Source organism: Phoxinus phoxinus (assembly GCF_949152265.1).
Source record: "Phoxinus phoxinus genome assembly, chromosome: 10".
Lineage (NCBI taxonomy): Eukaryota > Metazoa > Chordata > Actinopteri > Cypriniformes > Leuciscidae > Phoxinus > Phoxinus phoxinus.
In genome coordinates, this window is record NC_136885.1 from 12,240,858 (window position 1) to 12,266,550 (window position 25,693).

The 25,693-nt window shown below is 39.4% G+C and overlaps 1 protein-coding gene across 1 annotated transcript in view; it reads left to right on the forward strand.

Moving 5' to 3' along the window:
• Positions 1-23,465: 23,465 nt before the first annotated feature.
• Positions 23,466-25,693, forward strand: part of LOC307006095 (uncharacterized protein) — a gene marked incomplete at its 5' end in the record, with an annotated part of 4,954 nt that continues 2,726 nt past the window's right edge. Inside the window, one exon of the mRNA XM_079626734.1 lies at positions 23,466-23,471. Within this exon, the coding sequence (XP_079482860.1) occupies positions 23,466-23,471 (6 nt within the window). The remainder of the gene's footprint in view (positions 23,472-25,693) is intronic.

The window sequence follows — 25,693 nt, forward strand, 5'->3', positions numbered from 1 at the left end:
CACTTATCTGAGTTATAACGCATGCTATTATCCCCATAATCAAGGACATTTTTGTAACTGACTTTGACATACTCCTCCTATTTTTACCTACTTAAATGCACATTGTCCACCATGCTCTGTCTTCCTAAAGCCACCGGGTGGCGGTGGCACGGGTGCGAGGGCCCTTTCATCGCTGCTTGCAGCTTTAATTATTATTATTATTATTATTTTCCGCATTTAATCGCATTTTTGAGGGCCTAAACATGCACGAAAACTCACGAAAATTTGCACACGCGTCAGAACTGGCGAAAATTGACATCTGATATGCGTTTCAGAATTGGGCGGGGTAAAATGGCTCGATAGCGCCACCTATAAAGGTTCAACGGAGTGCGCCTCCCGCTACGTTTCACGTATGTGTACGAAATTCGGTACATACATGTAATGACCCAATACCTACAAAAAAGTCTCTTGAGGCATAGCCTTAAACACAACAGGAAGTCAGCCATTTTGAACTTCCTCTCTGATTTTTGTGCAGTTTTTGCCATTTTCAGGCCTCGTACTTTAACGAACTCCTCCTACAGTTTTAATCTGATCATCTTCAAATTTGGTGAGTGTAATCTTAAGGCCTTTGCAACGTTAAATTGCGAAGATCTAGAGTTTTCGTCGAAGGGCGTGTCCTCGGCGGCCTGACAAATTTTGATGTTTCGCCATGAAACAGGAAGTTGCTGTAACTCAGGCAAACAATGTCCAATCTGCCCCAAACTTCCCACGTTTGATAAGAGTTCTGCCCTGAACACATGACCATGCTCAAATTCAGTTACAGTCATAGCGCCACCTGCTGGCAACAGGAAGTGACATGTTTAACACTGTTTTGGACTCCTAATAACATATAAAAAATTGCCAGCAACTGCTTAACATGTTAACAACATACTAGAAACATGCTAAAACATGCTAGCAAACATTAGCTAAGTGCTAAAGCATGCTATTACTGCAATTAAATAGGAATTTGCTGTAACTCAGGCATTGAATGTCCAATCTGCCCCAAACTTCACTCGTTTGATAAGAGTTCTGTCCTGAACACATGACCATGCTCATATTCAGTTACAGTCATAGCGCCACCTGCTGGCAACAGGAAGTGACATGTTTAACACTATTTTGGACTCCTAATAACATACAAAAAAGTGCCAGCAAGTGTTAAACATGTGAACAACATACTAGAAACATGCTAAAACATGCTAGCAAACATTAGCTAGGTGCTAAATCATGCTATTAATGCAATTAAATAGGAATTTGCTGTAACTCAGGCATTGGATGTTTAATCTGCCCCAAACTTCACACGGTTGAATATTCTCATGTTTAACACATTTACATGAGAATATTCAGTTATAGTAATAGCGCCACCAACTGGCAACAGGAAGTGAAATGTTTAACACTGTGATGCTGTACTAGCAACATATTAAATATGCCATTGAGTTATAAACATGTTAGAAACCTGTTAAAACATGCTAGCAATTCTTAGCTAAGTGCTAAAGCATGCTAATGCAATGAAAGAGGAAGTTGTTGTTACTAAAGAAGGCAATGTCCAATCTTTCCCAAACTTTACACGTTTGATAAGAGTCCTGTCCTGAACACATCTACATGACACTTTTCAGTTATAGTAATAGCGCCACCAACTGGCAACAGGAAGTGACATGTTTAACACTGTGATGCTGTACTAGCAACATATTAAATATGCCATTGAGTTATAAACATGTTAGAAACCTGTTAAAACATGCTAGCAATTCTTAGCTAAGTGCTAAAGCATGCTAATGCAATGAAAGAGGAAGTTGTTGTTACTAAAGAAGGCAATGTCCAATCTTTCCCAAACTTTACACGTTTGATAAGAGTCCTGTCCTGAACACATCTACATGACACTTTTCAGTTATAGTAATAGCGCCACCTACTGGCAACAGGAAGTGACATGTTTAACACTGTGATGCAGTACTAGCAACATATTAAATATGCCATTGAGTTATATACATGTTAGAAACCTGTTAAAACATGCTAGCAATTCTTAGCTAAGTGCTAAAGCACGCTAATGCAATGAAACAGGAAGTTGGTGTTACTGAAGAAGGCAATGTTCAATCTGCCCCAAACTTCACACGTTTGATAAGAGTCCTGCCCTGAACACATCTACATGACAATTTTAAGTTAAAGTAATAGCGCCACCTACTGTCGACAGGAAGTGACACGTTTTACACTGTGATGCATTACTAGCGACATATTTAATATGCCATTGAGTTCTAAACATGCTAAAACATGCTAGCAACACTTATCTGAGTTATAACGCATGCTATTATCCCCATAATCAAGGACATTTTTGTAACTGACTTTGACATACTCCTCCCATTTTTACCTACTTAAATGCACATCGCCCACCGTGCTCTGTCTTCCTAAAGCCACCGGGTGGCGGTGGCACGGGTGCGAGGGCCCTTTCATCGCTGCTTGCAGCTTTAATTATTATTATTATTAGGGCCCAAGCCTTGAAAAGGCGAAGGCCCTATTGTTTTCCATGGGATTATTATTTATTCTTCTTCTTTATTATTATTATATTACTACCTTTTGGGCACTTTTGGGGGCCTTAACGTGCTCAAAAACTCTTGAAACTTTGCACAAATGTCAGAACCTGCGGCCATTAGGGCCCGACTGAAGCTGGGACCCGGGCGTGGCAGGGGGGCTCGCCAGCGCCCCCTGGAATGGGATTCAAAAACATGTCCATATCTCAAACACGCTTGCATGTAATAATATGAAACTCGGTACACGTATAGATCTCATCGGGCCGAACAACTTTCGTGCTCTAAGTTTTACGCCAGTCCAACAGGAAGTCGGTTATTATGGGCTGTATGGAAACGCATGTTCTGGCATTTGAAACACTTGTCCTAGAGAATTCATCGGATGACCACGAAACTCGGTGTGCATGAAGTCAAGACATGGAGGATGCTAAATTGCGAGGGGATTTTTGATATCTCGAACGGTTTGGCCGTGGCGAGGAAACGAATTTATGGCGAATATTGGAAACAGGAAGTGTGTTATAACATCCTCATACATTAACTGATCTTGATGAAACTTCAGCAGTGTGTTCGTTGTAAGAGGCCGATCGCATGGATGTGACTATTGTGAGTCAAAGTTATAGCGCCACCAACTGGCAGCAGGAAGTGTGTCACTTTCAAAATGCTTTGAATTCACCCTCTTATTTTTACCCGATTTGCTTCAAACTTTATGTGTATAATGTAAACACACGGCAGATGTAGACCTGTGAAAGAATTATTGATATCTTAAATACTGTTGCCATGGCAACGCTTTAAACTTTTATATTCTTTTTGGGTGCATTTGAGGCTCTTAACATGCTTCAAATTGCATGAAACTCAACATGCATATCAGATTTATTAGGTACTAGGCATGTGTGAAGTTTCAGAAACGGGCGCGGTGGAGGGGCTCAGTAGCGCCACCTTTAGTCAAAAATGGGGTATTAGTTTTACCTACAGTAACAAAAATCGGTATTTATATTTATCTCCCCGAGCCGGACAACTTTCTAATTTACAGTCATTAGCTCCGACCAACAGGAAGTCAGATATTTTGGTTTGAATGTGATTTGATGGGAATTTTGCCAGTCTCTCTCAGTGTCTGTGTGTGTGAGAGAGGAGGGGGGCTTTATTTTAACCCTTTCTCTGCTGTGTGGGACTTCTCGGGCACTTTTGGGGCCCTTAACGTGCTCGAAAACTCTTGAAACTTTGCACACAGGTCAGAACCTGCGGCCATCAGGGCTGGGCTGAAGCTGGTACCCGGGCGTGGCAGGGGAGCTCAACAGCGCCCCCTTGAACGTGGTCCGAAAAACTTGGTCCATATATCAAACACGTTTGCATGTAATAATATGAAACTCGGTACACATATAGATTTAATCGGGCCGAACAACTTTCGTGCTCTAAGTTTTACACCAGTCCAACAGGAAGTCGGCTATTATGGGCTGTATGAAAATGCATGCCCCTGGAATTTGATATACTCCTCCAAGAAAAATTATCCTATCGCCACCAAACTCGGTCAGCATGAAGTCAAGACATTGAGGACGCTAAATTGCGGACGGATTTTTGATATCTCGAACGGTTTGGCCGTGGCGAAGTTATGGCGAGAAGTTATGGCGAGAAAAGAAAAACACAATGTGTTATAACGTCTTCATACATTAATTGATCTGGATGAAACTTCAGCAGTGTGTTTGTTGTAAGAGGGCGATCACATGGATGTGACTATTGTGAGTCAAAGTTATAGCGCCACCAACTGGCAGCAGGAAGTGTGTTACTTTCAAGATACTTTTGACTAAAGTGGGTGGGTTATTTTTACCTACAGTCACAAAACTCGGTCTGTATATTGTGCTTATCGATCCGGACAACTTTCTCATTTACAGTCATTAGCTCCGACCAACAGGAAGTCAGATATTTTGGTTTGAATGTGGTTTTGTCTCTCTCTGACAGAGTTCCCCCTGCCATTCTCTCTCTGTGTGTGTGTGTGTGTGTGGAGTGGGGGGGAGGGGAGGGAGAGAGGGCACACACACAGACAGCCCCCCCCCCCCCTTTTCTGTGTGTGTTTGGAGGGGAGCAGAAAGACTCACACTGATACAAGCTCTAAAGCAGACTTCTTCTCGACAGTCAAAGCGGGGTTACGTTATTGCCCGTCGTGCACAGGAACCCGAAAGGCAACGGGGTGGCGGCTTTTTATATATATATATATATATATATATATATATATATATATATATATATATATATAAATAAATATAGCTGCAAGCAGCGATGGAGGGCCCAAGCCGGTGGCACCGCCACCTCGGTGCCTTTAGTGTAACTAAAGGCACCAGGGTGGCGGTGCCACCGGCTTGGGCCCGTAATCGCTGCTTGCAGCTATATTTATTATTAGGGCCCGAGCACCGATGGTGTGAGGACCCTCTTGGAATTGCTCTGTTTATTATTATTATTATTATTATTCTTCTTCTTCTCCGCATTTAATCGCATTTTTGAGGGCCTAAACATGCACGAAAACTCACGAAAATTTGCACACGCGTCAGAACTGGCGAAAATTGACATCTGATATGCGTTTCAGAATTGGGCGGGGTAAAATGGCTCGATAGCGCCACCTATAAAGGTTCAACGGAGTGCGCCTCCCGCTACGTTTCACGTACGTGTACGAAATTCGGTACATACATGTAATGACCCAATACCTACAAAAAAGTCTCTTGGAGCATAGCCTTAAACACAACAGGAAGTCAGCCATTTTGAACTTCCTCTCTGATTTTTGTGCAGTTTTTGCCATTTTCAGGCCTCGTACTTTAACGAACTCCTCCTACAGTTTTAATCTGATCATCTTCAAATTTGGTGAGTGTAATCTTAAGGCCTTTGCGACGTTAAATTGCGAAGATCTAGAGTTTTCGTCGAAGGGCGTGTCCTCGGCGGCCTGACAAATTTTGATGTTTCGCCATGAAACAGGAAGTTGCTGTAACTCAGGCAAACAATGTCCAATCTGCCCCAAACTTCACACGTTTGATAAGAGTTCTGCCCTGAACACATGACCATGCTCAAATTCAGTTACAGTCATAGCGCCACCTGCTGGCAACAGGAAGTGACATGTTTAACACTGTTTTGGACTCCTAATAACATATAAAAAATTGCCAGCAAGTGCTAAACATGTTAACAACATACTAGAAACATGCTAAAACATGCTAGCAAACATTAGCTAAGTGCTAAAGCATGCTATTACTGCAATTAAATAGGAATTTGCTGTAACTCAGGCATTGAATGCCCAATCTGCCCCAAACTTCACACGTTTGATAAGAGTTCTGGTCTGAACACATTTACATGAGAATATTCAGTTATAGTAATAGCGCCACCTATTGGCAACAGGAAGTGACATGTTTAACACTGTCATGCTGTACTAGCAACATATTAAATAAACCATTGAGTTATAAACATGTTAGAAACATGTTAAAACATGCTAGCAATTCTTAGCTAAGTGCTAAAGCATGCTAATGCAATGAAACAGGAAGTTGTTGTTACTCAAGTAGGCAATGTCCAATCTGCCCCAAACTTCACAGGTTTGATAAGAGTTCTGTCCTGAACACATTTACATGAGAATAATCAGTTAGAGTAATAGCGCCACCAGCTGGCAACAGGAAGTGACATGTTTAACACCATTTTGGACTCCTAATAACATAAAAAATTGCCAGCAAGTGCTAAACATGTTAACAACATACAGGAAACATGCTAAAACATGCTAACAAACATTAGCTGAGTGCTAAAGCATGCTATTACTGCAATTAAATAGGAATTTGCTGTAACTCAGGCATTGAATGTTCAATTTGCCCCAATTTCACACGTTTGATAAGAGTTCTGCCCTGAACACATTTACATGAGAATATTCAGTTATAGTAATAGCGCCACCTATTGGCAACAGGAAGTGACATGTTTAACACTGCCATGCTGTACTAGCAACATATTAAATAAACCATTGAGTTATAAACATGTTAGAAACCTGTTAAAACATGCTAGCAATTCTTAGCTAAGTGCTAAAGCATGCTAATGCAATGAAACAGGAAGTTGTTGTTACTCAAGAAGGCAATGTCCAATCTGCCCCAAACTTCACACGTTTGATAAGAGTCCTGCCCTGAACACATTTACATGACACTTTTCAGTTATAGTAATAGCGCCACCTACTGGCAACAGGAAGTGACATGTTCAACACTGTGATGTTGTACTAGCAACATATTAAATAAACCATTGAGTTATAAACATGTTAGAAACATGTTAAAACATGCTAGCAATTCTTAGCTAAGTGCTAAAGCATGCTAATGCAATGAAAGAGGAAGTTGTTGTTACTCAAGAAGGCAATGTCCAATCTGCCCCAAACTTCACACGTTTGATAAGAGTCCTGCCCTGAACACATCTACATGACACTTTTCAGTTATAGTAATAGCGCCACCTACTGGCAACAGGAAGTGACATGGTTAACACTGTGATGCAGTACTAGCAACATATTAAATATGCCATTGAGCAATAAACATGTTAGAAACATGTTAAAACATGCTAGCAATTCTTAGCTAAGTGCTAAAGCATGCTAATGCAATGAAAGAGGAAGTTGTTGTTACTCAAGAAGGCAATGTCCAATCTGCCCCAAACTTCACACGTTTGATAAGAGTCCTGCCCTGAACACATCTACATGACACTTTTCAGTTATAGTAATAGCGCCACCTACTGGCAACAGGAAGTGACATGTTTAACACTGCGATGCATTACTAGCAACATATTAAATATGCCATTGAGTTATATACATGTTAGAAACATGTTAAAACATGCTAGCAATTCTTAGCTAAGTGCTAAAGCACGCTAATGCAATGAAACAGGAAGTAGGTGTTACTGAAGAAGGCAATGTCAAATCTGCCCCAAACTTCACACGTTTGATAAGAGTCCTGCCCTGAACACATCTACATGACAATTTTAAGTTAAAGTAATTGCGCCACCTACTGTCGACAGGAAGTGACACGTTTTAAACTGTGATGCATTGCTAGCGACATATTTAATATGCCATTGAGTTCTAAACATGCTAGAAACATGCTAAAACATGCTAGCAACACTTATCTGAGTGATAACGCATGCTATTATCCCCATAATAAAGGATATTTTTGTAACTGACTTTGACATACTCCTATATTTACCTACTTAAATGCACAATGCCCACCGTGCTCTGTCTTCCTAAATCCACCGGGTGGCGGTTGGCACGGGTGCGAGGGCCCTTTCATCGCTGCTTGCAGCTTTAATTATTATTATTATTCTTCTTCTCCGCATTTAATCGCATTTTTGAGGGCCTAAACATGCACGAAAACTCACGAAAATTTGCACACGCGTCAGAACTGGCGAAAATTGACATCTGATATGCGTTTCAGAATTGGGCGGGGTAAAATGGCTCGATAGCGCCACCTATAAAGGTTCAACGGAGTGCGCCTCCCGCTACGTTTCACGTACGTGTACGAAATTCGGTACATACATGTAATGACCCAATACCTACAAAAAAGTCTCTTGGAGCATAGCCTTAAACACAACAGGAAGTCAGCCATTTTGAACTTCCTCTCTGATTTTTGTGCAGTTTTTGCCATTTTCAGGCCTCGTACTTTAACGAACTCCTCCTACAGTTTTAATCTGATCATCTTCAAATTTGGTGAGTGTAATCTTAAGGCCTTTGCGACGTTAAATTGCGAAGATCTAGAGTTTTCGTCGAAGGGCGTGTCCTCGGCGGCCTGACAAATTTTGATGTTTCGCCATGAAACAGGAAGTTGCTGTAACTCAGGCAAACAATGTCCAATCTGCCCCAAACTTCACACGTTTGATAAGCGTTCTGTCCTGAACACATGACCATGCTCAAATTCAGTTACAGTCATAGCGCCACCTGCTGGCAACAGGAAGTGACATGTTTAACACTGTTTTGGACTCCTAATAACATATAAAAAATTGCCAGCAAGTGCTAAACATGTTAACAACATACTAGAAACATGCTAAAACATGCTAGCAAACATTAGCTAAGTGCTAAAGCATGCTATTACTGCAATTAAATAGGAATTTGCTGTAACTCAGGCATTGAATGCCCAATCTGCCCCAAACTTCACACGTTTGATAAGAGTTCTGGTCTGAACACATTTACATGAGAATATTCAGTTATAGTAATAGCGCCACCTATTGGCAACAGGAAGTGACATGTTTAACACTGTCATGCTGTACTAGCAACATATTAAATAAACCATTGAGTTATAAACATGTTAGAAACATGTTAAAACATGCTAGCAATTCTTAGCTAAGTGCTAAAGCATGCTAATGCAATGAAACAGGAAGTTGTTGTTACTCAAGTAGGCAATGTCCAATCTGCCCCAAACTTCACAGGTTTGATAAGAGTTCTGTCCTGAACACATTTACATGAGAATAATCAGTTAGAGTAATAGCGCCACCTGCTGGCAACAGGAAGTGACATGTTTAACACCATTTTGGACTCCTAATAACATAAAAAATTGCCAGCAAGTGCTAAACATGTTAACAACATACAGGAAACATGCTAAAACATGCTAACAAACATTAGCTGAGTGCTAAAGCATGCTATTACTGCAATTAAATAGGAATTTGCTGTAACTCAGGCATTGAATGTTCAATTTGCCCCAATTTCACACGTTTGATAAGAGTTCTGGTCTGAACACATTTACATGAGAGTATTCAGTTATAGTAATAGCGCCACCTACTGGCAACAGGAAGTGACATGTTCAACACTGTGATGTTGTACTAGCAACATATTAAATAAACCATTGAGTTATAAACATGTTAGAAACCTGTTAAAACATGCTAGCAATTCTTAGCTAAGTGCTAAAGCATGCTAATGCAATGAAACAGGAAGTTGTTGTTACTCAAGAAGGCAATGTCCAATCTGCCCCAAACTTCACACGTTTGATAAGAGTCCTGCCCTGAACACATTTACATGACACTTTTCAGTTATAGTAATAGCGCCACCTACTGGCAACAGGAAGTGACATGTTCAACACTGTGATGTTGTACTAGCAACATATTAAATAAACCATTGAGTTATAAACATGTTAGAAACATGTTAAAACATGCTAGCAATTCTTAGCTAAGTGCTAAAGCATGCTAATGCAATGAAACAGGAAGTTGTTGTTACTCAAGAAGGCAATGTCCAATCTGCCCCAAACTTCACACGTTTGATAAGAGTCCTGCCCTGAACACATTTACATGACACTTTTCAGTTATAGTAATAGCGCCACCTACTGGCAACAGGAAGTGACATGTTCAACACTGTGATGTTGTACTAGCAACATATTAAATAAACCATTGAGTTATAAACATGTTAGAAACATGTTAAAACATGCTAGCAATTCTTAGCTAAGTGCTAAAGCATGCTAATGCAATGAAACAGGAAGTTGTTGTTACTCAAGAAGGCAATGTCCAATCGGCCCCAAACTTCACACGTTTGATAAGAGTCCTGCCCTGAACACATCTACATGACACTTTTCAGTTATAGTAATAGCGCCACCTACTGGCAACAGGAAGTGACATGGTTAACACTGTGATGCAGTACTAGCAACATATTAAATATGCCATTGAGCAATAAACATGTTAGAAACATGTTAAAACATGCTAGCAATTCTTAGCTAAGTGCTAAAGCATGCTAATGCAATGAAAGAGGAAGTTGTTGTTACTCAAGAAGGCAATGTCCAATCTGCCCCAAACTTCACACGTTTGATAAGAGTCCTGCCCTGAACACATCTACATGACACTTTTCAGTTATAGTAATAGCGCCACCTACTGGCAACAGGAAGTGACATGTTTAACACTGCGATGCATTACTAGCAACATATTAAATATGCCATTGAGTTATATACATGTTAGAAACATGTTAAAACATGCTAGCAATTCTTAGCTAAGTGCTAAAGCACGCTAATGCAATGAAACGGGAAGTTGTTGTTACTGAAGAAGGCAATGTCAAATCTGCCCCAAACTTCACACGTTTGATAAGAGTCCTGCCCTGAACACATCTACATGACAATTTTAAGTTAAAGTAATTGCGCCACCTACTGTCGACAGGAAGTGACACGTTTTAAACTGTGATGCATTGCTAGCGACATATTTAATATGCCATTGAGTTCTAAACATGCTAGAAACATGCTAAAACATGCTAGCAACACTTATCTGAGTGATAACGCATGCTATTATCCCCATAATAAAGGACATTTTTGTAACTGACTTTGACATACTCCTATATTTACCTACTTAAATGCACAATGCCCACCGTGCTCTGTCTTCCTAAATCCACCGGGTGGCGGTTGGCACGGGTGCGAGGGCCCTTTCATCGCTGCTTGCAGCTTTAATTATTATTATTATTATTCTTCTCCGCATTTAATCGCATTTTTGAGGGCCTAAACATGCACGAAAACTCACGAAAATTTGCACACGCGTCAGAACCGGCGAAAATTGACATCTGATATGCGTTTCAGAATTGGGCGGGGCAAAATGGCTCGATAGCGCCACCTATAAATGTTCAACGGAGTGCGCCTCCCGCTACGTTTCACGTACGTGTACGAAATTCGGTACATACATGTAATGACCCAATACCTACAAAAAAGTCTCTTGGAGCATAGCCTTAAACACAACAGGAAGTCAGCCATTTTGAACTTCCTCTCTGATTTTTGTGCAGTTTTTGCCATTTTCAGGCCTCGTACTTTAACGAACTCCTCCTACAGTTTTAATCTGATCATCTTCAAATTTGGTGAGTGTAATCTTAAGGCCTTTGCGACGTTAAATTGCGAAGATCTTGAGTTTTCGTCGAAGGGCGTGTCCTCGGCGGCCTGACAAATTTTGATGTTTCGCCATGAAACAGGAAGTTGCTGTAACTCAGGCATTGAATGTCCAATCTGCCCCAAACTTCACACGTTTGATAAGCGTTCTGTCCTGAACACATGACCATGCTCAAATTCAGTTACAGTCATAGCGCCACCTGCTGGCAACAGGAAGTGACATGTTTAACACTGTTTTGGACTCCTAATAACATATAAAAAATTGCCAGCAAGTGCTAAACATGTTAACAACATACTAGAAACATGCTAAAACATGCTAGCAAACATTAGCTAAGTGCTAAAGCATGCTATTATTGCAATTAAATAGGAATTTGCTGTAACTCAGGCATTGAATGTCCAATCTGCCCCAAACTTCACACGTTTGATAAGAGTTCTGTCCTGAACACATGACCATGCTCAAATTCAGTTACAGTCATAGCGCCACCTGCTGGCAACAGGAAGTGACATGTTTAACACTGTTTTGGACTCCTAATAACATATACAAAATTGCCAGCAAGTGCTAAACATGTTAACAACATACTAGAAACATGCTAAAACATGCTAGCAAACATTAGCTAAGTGCTAAAGCATGCTATTACTGCAATTAAATAGGAATTTGCTGTAACTCAGCCATTGAATGTCCAATCTGCCCCAAACTTCACACGTTTGATAAGAGTTCTGTCCTGAACACATGACCATGCTCAAATTCAGTTACAGTCATAGCGCCACCTGCTGGCAACAGGAAGTGACATGTTTAACACTGTTTTGGACTCCTAATAACATATAAAAAATTGCCAGCAAGTGCTAAACATGTTAACAACATACTAGAAACATGCTAAAACATGCTAGCAAACATTAGCTAAGTGCTAAAGCATGCTATTACTGCAATTAAATAGGAATTTGCTGTAACTCAGCCATTGAATGTCCAATCTGCCCCAAACTTCACACGTTTGATAAGAGTTCTGTCCTGAACACATGACCATGCTCAAATTCAGTTACAGTCATAGCGCCACCTGCTGGCAACAGGAAGTGACATGTTTAACACTGTTTTGGACTCCTAATAACATATACAAAATTGCCAGCAAGTGCTAAACATGTTAACAACATACTAGAAACATGCTAAAACATGCTAGCAAACATTAGCTAAGTGCTAAAGCATGCTATTATTGCAATTAAATAGGAATTTGCTGTAACTCAGGCATTGAATGCCCAATCTGCCCCAAACTTCACACGTTTGATAAGAGTTCTGGTCTGAACACATTTACATGAGAATATTTAGTTATAGTAATAGCGCCACCTATTGGCAACAAGAAGTGACATGTTTAACACTGTGATGCTGTACTAGCAACATATTAAATAAACCATTGAGTTATAAACATGTTAGAAACCTGTTAAAACATGCTAGCAATTCTTAGCTAAGTGCTAAAGCATGCTAATGCAATGAAACAGGAAGTTGTTGTTACTCAAGTAGGCAATGTCCAATCTGCCCCAAACTTCACACGTTTGATAAGAGTCCTGCCCTGAACACATCTACATGACACTTTTCAGTTATAGAATAGCGCCACCTACTGGCAACAGGAAGTGACATGTTTAACACTGCAATGCATTACTAGCAACATATTAAATATGCCATTGAGTTATATACATGTTAGAAACATGTTAAAACATGCTAGCAATTCTTAGCTAAGTGCTAAAGCACGCTAATGCAATGAAAGAGGAAGTTGTTGTTACTCAAGAAGGCAATGTCCAATCTGCCCCAAGCTTCACACGTTTGATAAGAGTCCTGCCCTGAACACATCTACATGACACTTTTCAGTTATAGTAATAGCGCCACCTACTGGCAACAGGAAGTGACATGTTTAACACTGCGATGCATTACTAGCAACATATTAAATATGCCATTGAGTTATATACATGTTAGAAATATGTTAAAACATGCTAGCAATTCTTAGCTAAGTGCTAAAGCACGCTAATGCAATGAAACGGGAAGTTGTTGTTACTGAAGAAGGCAATGTCCAATCGGCCCCAAACTTCACACGTTTGATAAGAGTCCTGCCCTGAACACATCTACACGACAATTTTAAGTTAAAGTAATTGCGCCACCTACTGTCGACAGGAAGTGACACGTTTTAAACTGTGATGCATTGCTAGCGACATATTTAATATGCCATTGAGTTCTAAACATGCTAGAAACATGCTAAAACATGCTAGCAACACTTATCTGAGTGATAACGCATGCTATTATCCCCATAATAAAGGACATTTTTGTAACTGACTTTGACATACTCCTATATTTACCTACTTAAATGCACAATGCCCACCGTGCTCTGTCTTCCTAAATCCACCGGGTGGCGGTTGGCACGGGTGCGAGGGCCCTTTCATCGCTGCTTGCAGCTTTAATTATTCTTCTTCTTCTTCTTTATTATTATTATTATTATTATTTTACTACCTTTTGGGCACTTTTGGGGCCCTTAACGTGCTCAAAAACTCTTGAAACTTTGCACAAATGTCAGAACCCGCGGCCATTAGGGCCGCGCTGAAGCTGGGACCCGGGCGTGGCAGGGGGGCTCGGCAGCGCCCCCTGGAATGGGATTCAAAAACATGTCCATATATCAAACACGCTTGCATGTAATAATATGAAACTCGGTACACATATAGATCTCATCGGGCCGAACAACTTTCGTGCTCTAAGTTTTACGCCAGTCCAACAGGAAGTCGGCTATTATGGGCTGTATGGAAACGCATGTTCTGGCATTTGAAACACTTCTCCCAGAGAATTCATCCGATGACCACGAAACTCGGTGTGCATGAAGTCAAGACATGGAGGATGCTAAATTGCGAGGGGATTTTTGATATCTCGAACGGTTTGGCCGTGGCGAGGAAACAAATTTATGGCGAATATTGGAAACAGGAAGTGTGTTATAACATCCTCATACATTAATTGATCTTGATGAAACTTCATCAGTGTGTTCGTTGTAAGAGGCCGATCACATGGATGTGACTATTGTGAGTCAAAGTTATAGCGCCACCAACTGGCAGCAGGAAGTGTGTCACTTTCAAAATGCTTTGAAATCACCCTCTTATTTTTACCGATTTGCTTCAAACTTTATCTGTATAATGTAAACACACGACAGATGTAGACCTGTGAAAGGATTATTGATATCTTTAATACTGTCGCCATGGCAATGCATCAAACTTTAATATTCTTTTTTAAAGTTTTTGAGACTCTTAGCATACTTCAAATTGCATAAAACTCGACAGACACTTTACATTTATTGCCTAGTACACTTGTGCACAGTTTCAGAAACGGGCGTGGTAAGGGGCTCAGTAGCGCCACCTTTAGTCAAAAATGGGGTATTAGTTTTACCTACAGTAACAAAAATCGGTATCTATATTTATCTCCCCGATCCGGACAACTTTCTAATTGACAGTCATTAGCTCCGACCAACAGGAAGTCAGATATTTTGGTTTGAATGTGATTTGATGGGAATTTTGCCAGTCTCTCTCAGTGTCTGTGTGTGTGAGAGAGAAGGGGGGCTTTATTTTAACCCTTTCTCTGCTGTGTGGGACTTCTCGGGCACTTTTGGGGCCCTTAACGTGCTCAAAAACTCTTGAAACTTTGCACAAATGTCAGAACCCGCGGCCATCAGGGCCCGACTGAAGCTGGTACCCGGGCGTGGCAGGGGGGCTCGACAGCGCCCCCTGGAATGGGATTCAAAAACATGTCCATATATCAAACACGCTTGCATGTAATAATATGAAACTCGGTACACATATAGATCTCATCGGGCCGAACAACTTTCGTGCTCTAAGTTTTACGCCAGTCCAACAGGAAGTCGGCTATTATGGGCTGTATGGAAACGCATGTTCTGGCATTTGAAACACTTCTCCCAGAGAATTCATCCGATGACCACGAAACTCGGTGTGCATGAAGTCAAGACATGGAGGATGCTAAATTGCGGATGGATTTTTGATATCTCGAACGGTTTGGCCGTGGCGAGGAAACGCATTTATGATTAAAAAAGGATGCATAAAGTGTGTTATAACTTAGTTATAGTTTTACCTACAGTTACAAAACTCAGCGTGTATATTGATCTTATCAAGCCGAACAACTTTCTAATTTACAGTCATTAGCTCCGACCAACAGAAAGTCAGATATTGTGGTTTGAATGTGAATTGTGTCTCTCTCTGTCTCTCTGCAATTCTGTGTGTGTGTGTCTGTCTGTGTGGGGTGGGGACGGGAGGGGGGGATCTGTGTATGTGTGTGTGTGTGTGTGTGTGTGTGAGGAGGGGGGCTAGTTTAGTTTAACCCTTTCTCTGCTGTGTGCAAAATCTCGGGCACTTTTGAGGCCCTTAACGTGCTCGAAAACTCTTGAAATTTTGCACACAGGTCAGAACCCGCGGCCATCAGGCCCCCCCCCCCCCCTTTTCTGTGTGTGTTTGGAGGGGAGCAGAAAGACTCACACTGATACAAGCTCTAAAGCAGACTTCTTCTCGACAGTCAAAGCGGGGTTACGTTATTGCCCATCGTGCACAGGAACCCGAAAGGCAACGGGGTGGCGGCTTATATATATATATATATATATATATATATATATATATATATATATATAAATAAATATAGCTGCAAGCAGCGATGGAGGGCCCAAGCCGGTGGCAGCGCCAGCCCGGTGCCTTTAGTGTAACTAAAGGCACCAGGGTGGCGGTGCCACCGGCTTGGGCCCGTAATCGCTGCTTGCAGCTATATTTATTTATATATATATATATATATATTTATTATTATTAGGGCCCAAGCCTTGAAAAGGCGAAGGCCCTATTGTTTTCCTCCGGATTATTCTTCTTAACTATTATTAGGGCCCAAGCCTTGAAAAGGCGAAGGCCCTATTGTTTTCCATGGGATTATTATTTATTCTTCTTCTTTATTATTATTATTTTACTACCTTTTGGGCACTTTTGAGGGCCTTAACGTGCTCAAAAACTCTTGAAACTTTGCACAAATGTCAGAACCCGCGGCCATTAGGGCCCGACTGAAGCTGGGACCCGGGCGTGGCAGGGGGGCTCGGCAGCGCCCCCTGGAATGGGATTCAAAAACATGTCCATATCTCAAACACGCTTGCATGTAATAATATGAAACTCGGTACACGTATAGATCTCATCGGGCCGAACAACTTTCGTGCTCTAAGTTTTACGCCAGTCCAACAGGAAGTCGGTTATTATGGGCTGTATGGAAACGCATGTTCTGCCATTTGAAACACTTCTCCCAGAGAATTCATCGGATGACCACGAAACTCGGTGTGCATGAAGTCAAGACATGGAGGATGATAAATTGCGAGGGGATTTTTGATATCTCGAACGGTTTGGCCGTGGCGAGAAAACGAATTTATGGCGAATATTGGAAACAGGAAGTGTGTTATAACATCCTCATACATTAATTGATCTTGATGAAACTTCAGCATTGTGTTCGCTGTAAGAGGCCAATCGCATGGATGTGACTATTGTGAGTCAAAGTTATAGCGCTACCAACTGGCAGCAGGAAGTGTGTCACTTTCAAAATGCTTTGAAATCACCCTCTTATTTTTACCCGATTTGCTTCAAACTTTATGTGTATAATGTAAACACACGACAGATGTAGACCTGTGAAAGGATTATTGATATCTTTAATACTGTCGCCATGGCAACGCTTTAAACTTTTATATTCTTTTTGGATGCATTTGAGGCTCTTAACATGCTTCAAATTGCATGAAACTCAACATGCATATCACATTTATTGCCTAGTACACTTGTGCGAAGTTTCAGAAACGGGCGTGGTAAGGGGCTCAGTAGCGCCACCTTTAGTCAAAAATGGGGTATTAGTTTTATCTACAGTAACCAAACTCGGTACGTATATTCTTCTCTTCGATCCCGACAACTTTCTAATTTACAGTCATTAGCTCCGACCAACAGGAAGTCAGATATTTTGGTTTGAATGTGAGTTTTGGTATATTTTAGACTCCGAGTTTTTAGCGGTGGTTTATTTTATTCACACCAAACTTTTTCAACATGATGAAAATACATTAAAGATGCTAAATTGTGAACGGATATTAAATATCTCAAACGGTTTTGCTATGGCGAGGGATTAAAGTAATGTCCAAAAAAGGAAACACTAAAAGCCTCATATCTTCTAAAAAATTTATTATACACCATTTATTTCTATATAAAAGTATACAAATATCAGAACTAAACCCATTTTGTTCTTTTATTTCAATTTAAGAATTATGTATAAGTTAAAAAACAGCCAGAATGCACTTTTTAGTCAAAAAATAAGTCATACATAGGGCAATACTGCCCTCTTGTGGTCAAAATCGGGTAGGCCCATTGTATATTGTATCTATATAAATAGTGACTGTTAGAATATTTTCCTACCGGTTAATCGATGTGCAATTAAAGCGGGAGCTTTTAAATCGCTAACTTAAAAGCCAAAGTAAGTACTGGACGTCCAGTATGAATGAACTAAAACACATTCACTCTGTTCTGCTCGTTCCTCGCCGTGAACGCGTTATTGCCCGTGCAGCCGTGAGCATTTAGTTTAATTTTAAACATAGCGCCATTTCGGGGGTGGGATTGCTTGAATTGCGTGTTCAATAGCCTATTATTCTTAATCTTTTCAGTCAGCTTTTCACCCATGATTAATGAAATTGGACTCCTTGTGCTGATGTTTGCTGCGACTCATTCAGCTCACGGTTTATTAAGCGGACACGTTCAGGTTTTAATAGGCTAGTGTCCACTATATTTGAATATCTGTATATTGTAATATCTATACCTAGTCACACCCTACTCTTATTAAATGTATGCTTCATAGTTCATTTTTAATTTCTAAATTTGATCAATAAATTAAATTATTTAGAATAATAAGACACTATAGGACTGTTAGCCTACCCTGTGGCTGATCAAATTAAATATTTTACACTGAAAAATAACAATGCATTAAATAATGTTTTAAGATTGTTTTAAATATAAGTTAATTAACGATCGTTGCAAAGAATGAAAGGCTACTTTTAAACATAACACTAAACCTCCTGTAGGTGTCGCCAGGCGAGCGTCTTAATGAGCGAATCATTGATTCATTTGTTCAAACGAGTCGTTCGAACGACTGAGTCATTCATGAATGACACAGATCTTTATGGATTGATCATTGAATCTTTGAGTCAAGCGATTCTTTCAAAATGCGGAATCATTCACTAATGAAAAAACACGACCGTCTTAATGAGCGAGTCATTGATTCATTCGTTCGAACGACTGAATCATTCATGAATGACACAGATCTTTATGGATTGATCATTGAATCTTTGAGTCAAGCGATTCTTTCAAAATGCGGAATCATTCACTAATGAAAAAACACTGTGAGATGCGCGATGGTTCTGCTGTGATCTTTGTTTAACTATTTTCGCTGCTGAAACAGAACAAAAACAGTTAACATTGTTGTGTGTGTGTGTGTGTGTGTGTGTGTGTGTGTGTGTGTGTGTGTGTGTGTGTGTGTGTGTGTGTGCTTATGTCCCTTTTGGGTACATTCACCAGGATACACACCAGTAAACTGAGGACCACCTAAAAAATTTAGGACATTTTGTATGTCCTCATTTGTTTGACTATATAATGGCATTCAGCATACTCTAAAATGGTGTCCAGACTTAAAATCTCACTTGTCCCAAAAAATCACTTTTAAGTGATTTGTGTATGTGAAGTGTGTATGCCCCCCCACTAAAGTGTGTATAACACAGCGCCCTCTAGGAGTACTGCACTTCCGGAAAAGATACACACTTCGGGGATTCTGACCAATCAGAGCACTACAAAAGCGGGACTTGATGATCTGACCAATCAGAGGCCAACACGTCATCAACAAACATGGCGGAGGCAAAAACGATCATGATTATGATCTGAATTGACAGATAATCCACATTAAATTATAGAAAAATTCCCAATAATTAGTATTTAAATAAAAATAGACTCATTTGCCCTGAGCAGCAGGACCTCTCATGATTTATATGAGCATGTTTTTTTTAACTTTTAATCCTCGCGTTTTGCTCTCGCATCAGTCTCTGCTCTGTGTGTGTGAAGATCGCGCTTCCCCGCGTCACCGTGACTACAGCACGAACAGTAACATAGGAGTTTATTAATCATGTAGGAACGAGTTTGAAGCGGGGAAGGGACATTATGATTAAGTCATGTGAATTTAAAAAGTATATATTTCCTTCCAAAAGCGGGACAACTGCTTAAATCTTTCAATATGGGTGTGATGATTTATTCATCTGAGTTTGTTTAATAAAAATACACAAGCCACAAAAATATATGAAAACGTGCTAAATCGCTTGCTTTTATGAGTGAGTTTATTTGTTTTAAGTGTTTTCTCCTACTTTGCGTTCTGCCGTTCTCTTTCATCCGCGATGTCCCTGAGCGGCCGCCGCCCCTCCCCCACCCACCGCACGAGCAGGAGAACACAGTCACACACACAGAGCAACACATTCTCTTTAGCCTATATTATATAGAGGAAACCAGTAACAGCAAACATTCTCTTTATATATATTTTATATATAGGAGAGCAGTTACATCAAACATTATCTTTATATTATAGTATATTATATAGAGGAGAGCACAGCAAACATTCTAATTATATCATATTATTTTACAGTTTTTCTCAGTCACTTTGGTGCATTTCTCAGATCACAACAAAAATTATTGTTCAACCTCCACATTATCTAGTCACTTGTGCACATCATAATTAAATCAATCATTCATTTGAACAAATTGCAAATGCTTTGTTACATTCATGCAATTGATGTAGGCTACAAGTGTCTGCTGTTTCTTACATTATTAATTTCTTATGTCATGTTGATCAAAATGTATTATACTGGTTCTCTGTTGAATAGTCTTACCCCTCAAAACATACAGGCATTAGTTCCATAAGTCATTCATGCAGAATGGATGAACTAGTTGTCATAAACTGTCAATACATTTTCTATGCAATTCTATTAGATTTTTTTTGTCCTGAATTTACATTTACATTTTGTTGAATTGCAGAGGTGAATTCTGAATTTCACTAATGAAGGGGAATGTAAAGCATTAGATCAATCAATGATCATCCAGTTCTCTATAATAGCTCAGAGTGCATCTCATTTGGGAAGCATAATAGACAGAGCACAACACGTTACACACTCTGAGAATGGAAGAACAACCGAAGAGCAGCCGAGAAGAAGAAGAAGAGGAGTAAGTATGTGTGGTGGAAGGGTACAGAGGTAAAACAGAGGAAGAGGTAGAACAGGCCAAGATTGTGTGTTTCTGAATAAATAAGGGCCACTATTGTTGTTCTCAGTCATAACCTTATGGCAGAGGCGGTCGAATGGTGCAGCTGAATGTTTGGAAAACAATCGAGTGTGTCCTCAATCATTCAAGCGTTTGTAGACAAAACAGGTGTGTAATCAGACAGTGTTCACATACTGTACTGTATACCATAAACTGTAGACTTACTGTAATGCTATATTACAGCAGTCTACTTGCAATTTACATTATACAGTAAATATACTTGATAGAGACATAATGTAAAACACACACACGTACATACAGTATATGTGTGACATAGTCTTTTTCTTTATATCGCAATGACATTGTACAGTCATTTTTTGACAGACCAACAGTGTATCTGTGAATCCTGTGCAGTCTCATCTAGAGTAATGCGTACATGTGTGTCATACAGATATTAAGTGCAGTCTTATGCATTTTCAATCATTGTCATCAAAATCATAGTTTATTTCTGAAAATATTGATAGAGTACAGTTATATTGACAACCTGACTAAGCATTTTGACATTCTTGTTTGCAAACAATGACACACAAGGACTTTTCTGATGACACTGATATGTTAATTGATTTAGTACTAGTATTTTGAGCAAGTTACAGGCTTTTGATGGTAATCTATTGTGTTTTGTTGTTTGTACAAATTGTTTTGAGAAATGCACTTACTGGTTTGCAAATCTTAAGGTTCAAGAAATGTACTAAAGCGACTGATAAGAACTATACTAGAGGAGTGGAGTTACAGCAAACATTCTCTCTCTCTCTCTCTCTCTCTCTCTCTCTCTCTCTCTCTCTATATATATATATATATATATATATACAGGGGCGTAGTTTGTGGGGGAGATAACCCCTACAACCCCCCCCCGCCACACAATATTTATACTATGAAAAAAACCCCCCCGCCAATGTTCAAACCAAATCTACGCCCTTGTATATATATATATATATATATATATATATATACACAAGTATATGTATATATATATATATATATATATAGAGAGAGAGAGAGAGAGAGAGAGAGAGAGAGAGAGGGAGGGAGGGGGAGAGACAGAGCAGTATAGTCATACAAAAGAAAATAAAATGTTTAAAATAATCATGAATCAAGCTGACACATTTACATGTTTGTTTACAGGTTTATTTTGCTCTTACTTGATTTTAAAAGCCATTGGATATCCAACCCTAACCCTAACCCTAACCCTAACCCTAACCCTAACCCTACCCTAGCCCTAGCTCTGCCTCTGACTGCCAGTCTGACTGAGATCTGCTCATGTTGAGATCAGCCGCCCTTCCCCCACAGCACTGACTCTGATCGCGCGCGCGCCCTTCCCCCACAGCACTGACTCTGATCGCGCGCGCGCCCTTCCCCCACAGCACTGACTCTGATCGCGCGCGCGCCCTTCCCCCACAGCACTGACTCTGATCGCGCGCGCGCCCTCCCCCACTGGGACTGACTGCAGTGACAGAGAGATGAACTAACAGACTGACAGGTATATAGCTTAATCAGAAGTGCTGCTCAAAAGACGACAATCTGTTGTGGCTATGCGTTTTTAAAGCACTTTTACAAGGTCTAGCAGCTTTTTCGCCCTTTAATGTAAAATACCATTAATTTATTAAAGAAATAAAAAGAAGATAATGCTGTTAATGTACACATTAAAGTTTAATTTAGAGCCTTGACATAATCCACACCCTTCCCCCATCTTAACTCAAATAAATTCTGAAGTAGTTGTGGGACACGACCTATTTTTTTACAGTCTATGGACACGACACGTGATGAAACGACAAAAACACAGACTCATGCAGAACTGGAGACATTCCAGCTTGAATATCAGCCCTGCTGTGTATTTGCAGACATCAATTTACTGTTTTGATTAATAAATACAATTAGTAGAAAATAAGATGTCTGTTCAAGAGATCTAGGTTGTTCATTTAGGATTTTTTTGCTCTTTTAAACCTGTGCTTGTACGGACATGCGCACTGGTTCCTAGGTCGATGCGGGTGGATTTGTTTAAAAGTGATCATGTGCTCTGTCCACTAGAAAGACTTACTCCACCACCGTTTTTTTTTTTTGAGTTTGAAGAAACCGTACTGTGATTAAAACAAAACAAAATACTAGTCATTAGATAATTTTCTATTAGGTCAACAATTTCAACGTGAAATAAAAATACGTAACTACGTCATTTACGCAAGTGTCGACCGTGCGTGGATGCGTTTTCCCGGGAAATGCAGACACGTGACAAGACGCGAAACAGACCATAGAACAGACGACAACCCTCTCCACCACGCAGGAAAGGTGAGATCAAGACTTGTCCTGAAAATGCATGATAAGATAACTAAATACATTGAGAAATATGAAAGTTAATTAGATGTATGTTTATTTTGTTGGTTTAATTATTTTTTTTGCTTAGAGTTTTATTTACTTATCGCTTATATTTGAGTTTGCTTCTCATTTGATGATTTGTTGCTATAAGGAAAAAAGTTTGTTGTCTACTTGTAGGCATTGACCAGTAAATATAATTTTGCTATTATTTTTTATATAATAGTTCTTTAGATTCTACAAATTAACCAAAACAACCGAGTCAGTGATAGTCTACTATGTCATTGTTTTTCTCAGAAGTGTTGTCAAATAGCAAATTTTTTACAACATTATTATTTGATATATTATTTATTTTATGTAATACATTATTCAATTATAAAAAAAATTCAGTGGAATGTTTTTTTATTTTTTTATTTATTAATTATTTTTATATTGATTGTTTTGCCCAATGACGGTACATAGACATTTTATAGTATTTTTATTGTGTTTCAAGCTCCAAAGCAGACAAAAAGCACATTAAAAATAGTCCCTATGAATCTAGCTGGTTATTGAAAATCTCCCATATGCTGTAGCTCTTAAATCAAATATGAATATACAGTAGATTTATGTCAATTGTGGTCACAGGACACACAAGAACCAATGGTTTTTGGCATCATTGACATTGCCCTTTTTTATCTAAATGCCTGTTGTAGACTGGTCACATGTGATGTCATTGAATAGAGCTCTGTGATATAATATAAAGATATACTTTAGTGTTGAACAGAAAAAACACAACACAGGTTTGGAACAACATGAGGTTAATTTGGAACAACAATTAATGTAATTGTATGTTAATTATGTATGTTTGTGGGTGAACAAATCCAGTAAGATCAACAAGATTGTTTAAATATGCTTGTTTATTTCATTCACCTTATATTTTTTATACATTTTTCCAGTCATTGCAAGAAAGAAAGTCAGCATGCTGGGAAATAAAAGACGTAGAAAACCTCTGCAGGACGCTGAGCACCACATTGCCTGTGAAACCGACAAGCCTGGGCTTCAAGAGCAGTTCATCAGCAAATATAAAGGCAAGTATTTATGACTAAGCAGTTTAGTGATCATGTTAATCTACATAACTGAGAATTTAATGTGAGGCGAGTCATATGGTTATTAGGCCAACTAATATCCATGTTTCACAAGTTGAAAAATATTTTTTATTTTTTTTATTGTGCAGTCAAGATTCCTGAATAGAGTTCTGCAGGCATTAACCCTAAAACAGCAACATTTAAATGTTTGCACTTCCAGTTCTATCAACCTAACGTTAAAGGGCACCTATTATGACATTTAAAATGTTCCTAATGTTGTTGTGGGAGTCCCCAACAACAGTTTTACATGCATGCAATGACAAAAAACACTTTTGTTTTCATATAATATGCATTTATTTTTACCTGATTTGCTCACCGACTCCCAAATGATTCGTTCAACGACTCGTTTTTCCAAACCCCTCCTTTGCGCGACGCTAATCTGCGTTGATTGGTCAGATGACCCAGCAGTGTTTACAGAGATAATACTTATTTTTAACACGGAGTACAATGATGCTTTTATCAATTAAATTGTGTTATAATAAGGATTATAGTCCACTGCTTTATAGTTTGTAGTAAAAAAAACGAAAAATAAGATAAATAATTTAATGTTATGTTAGCGAGCATAGCCCAGAGTTCATATTGTAAAAGCACAATCAGTCTTTGTTTGCATTAGCCCGATGCATAAACATAACGTTTTTACACAAAAAAAAAATGCAGTTACGTTACTACGAGGTATTACTCTATTCTTTAGACAACTCCGAAAACAACGACAAACACTTCACATATCTCAATTGCCATTGAAGACCTAGAAGCTAAACGGTGCTTACACAACAAACAAAATAATTATTAAGCATGCTACATAAAATATAAAAGCAAAAATTATTAATAACACTTACAGGTTGTGATACGGAGGAGGAAGCTGATGCAAATACACTTAGAACTGAACCTTCCTTCAATATCAGCGAATCCAAGTTTGATTGCATTTAAGCTGGTAAAGCAATCGTCTTCAAAATGGCGCGAACAAAGCACAAGGCTCGGACTATACTTCTGTGGTATAGTGAATTGTAGCCACTTAGTCTTCAAATGCTCCTCCTTGGGCAGATGTAAAAAGTTGGCTTTTGAGTCGCACTTCAGAACACAGCGTCTCGTCGCCCTGATGTTTCCCTGCTGGCCTTGGAGCGCAATAAGTGGGCGTATCATATTCAAATAACTTGACAAGTTGACGTCATCTAGTCAGAGAAAAAGCTTCGGTCTTCTAACGATTCATAAAAATGACTCGACTCTTACTCGAAACGAGTCGACTCTTACTTTTGAAAGACAATAACTTTATATACGGTGCACTTTCATATTTCAAACTTTGCAGGATGTTTTTGTTCACTTAGATCTATGTTACACACTACATGAAAGGTAAATTTCAAAATTCCATAATAGGTGCCCTTTAATGTTTACTTGCACATTCTTAACTTGATTGCATAATAAGCAGACAGTTCTTGTGTGGTCATGTAAATGCAGACTAAGGTCATCATAAACGGCTTAAGCCAATCGACACAGATAGATTTTTACCCCTTATTCCAAATTTGCATGTAAACACCTGCATTCTGTGGCTTATTGA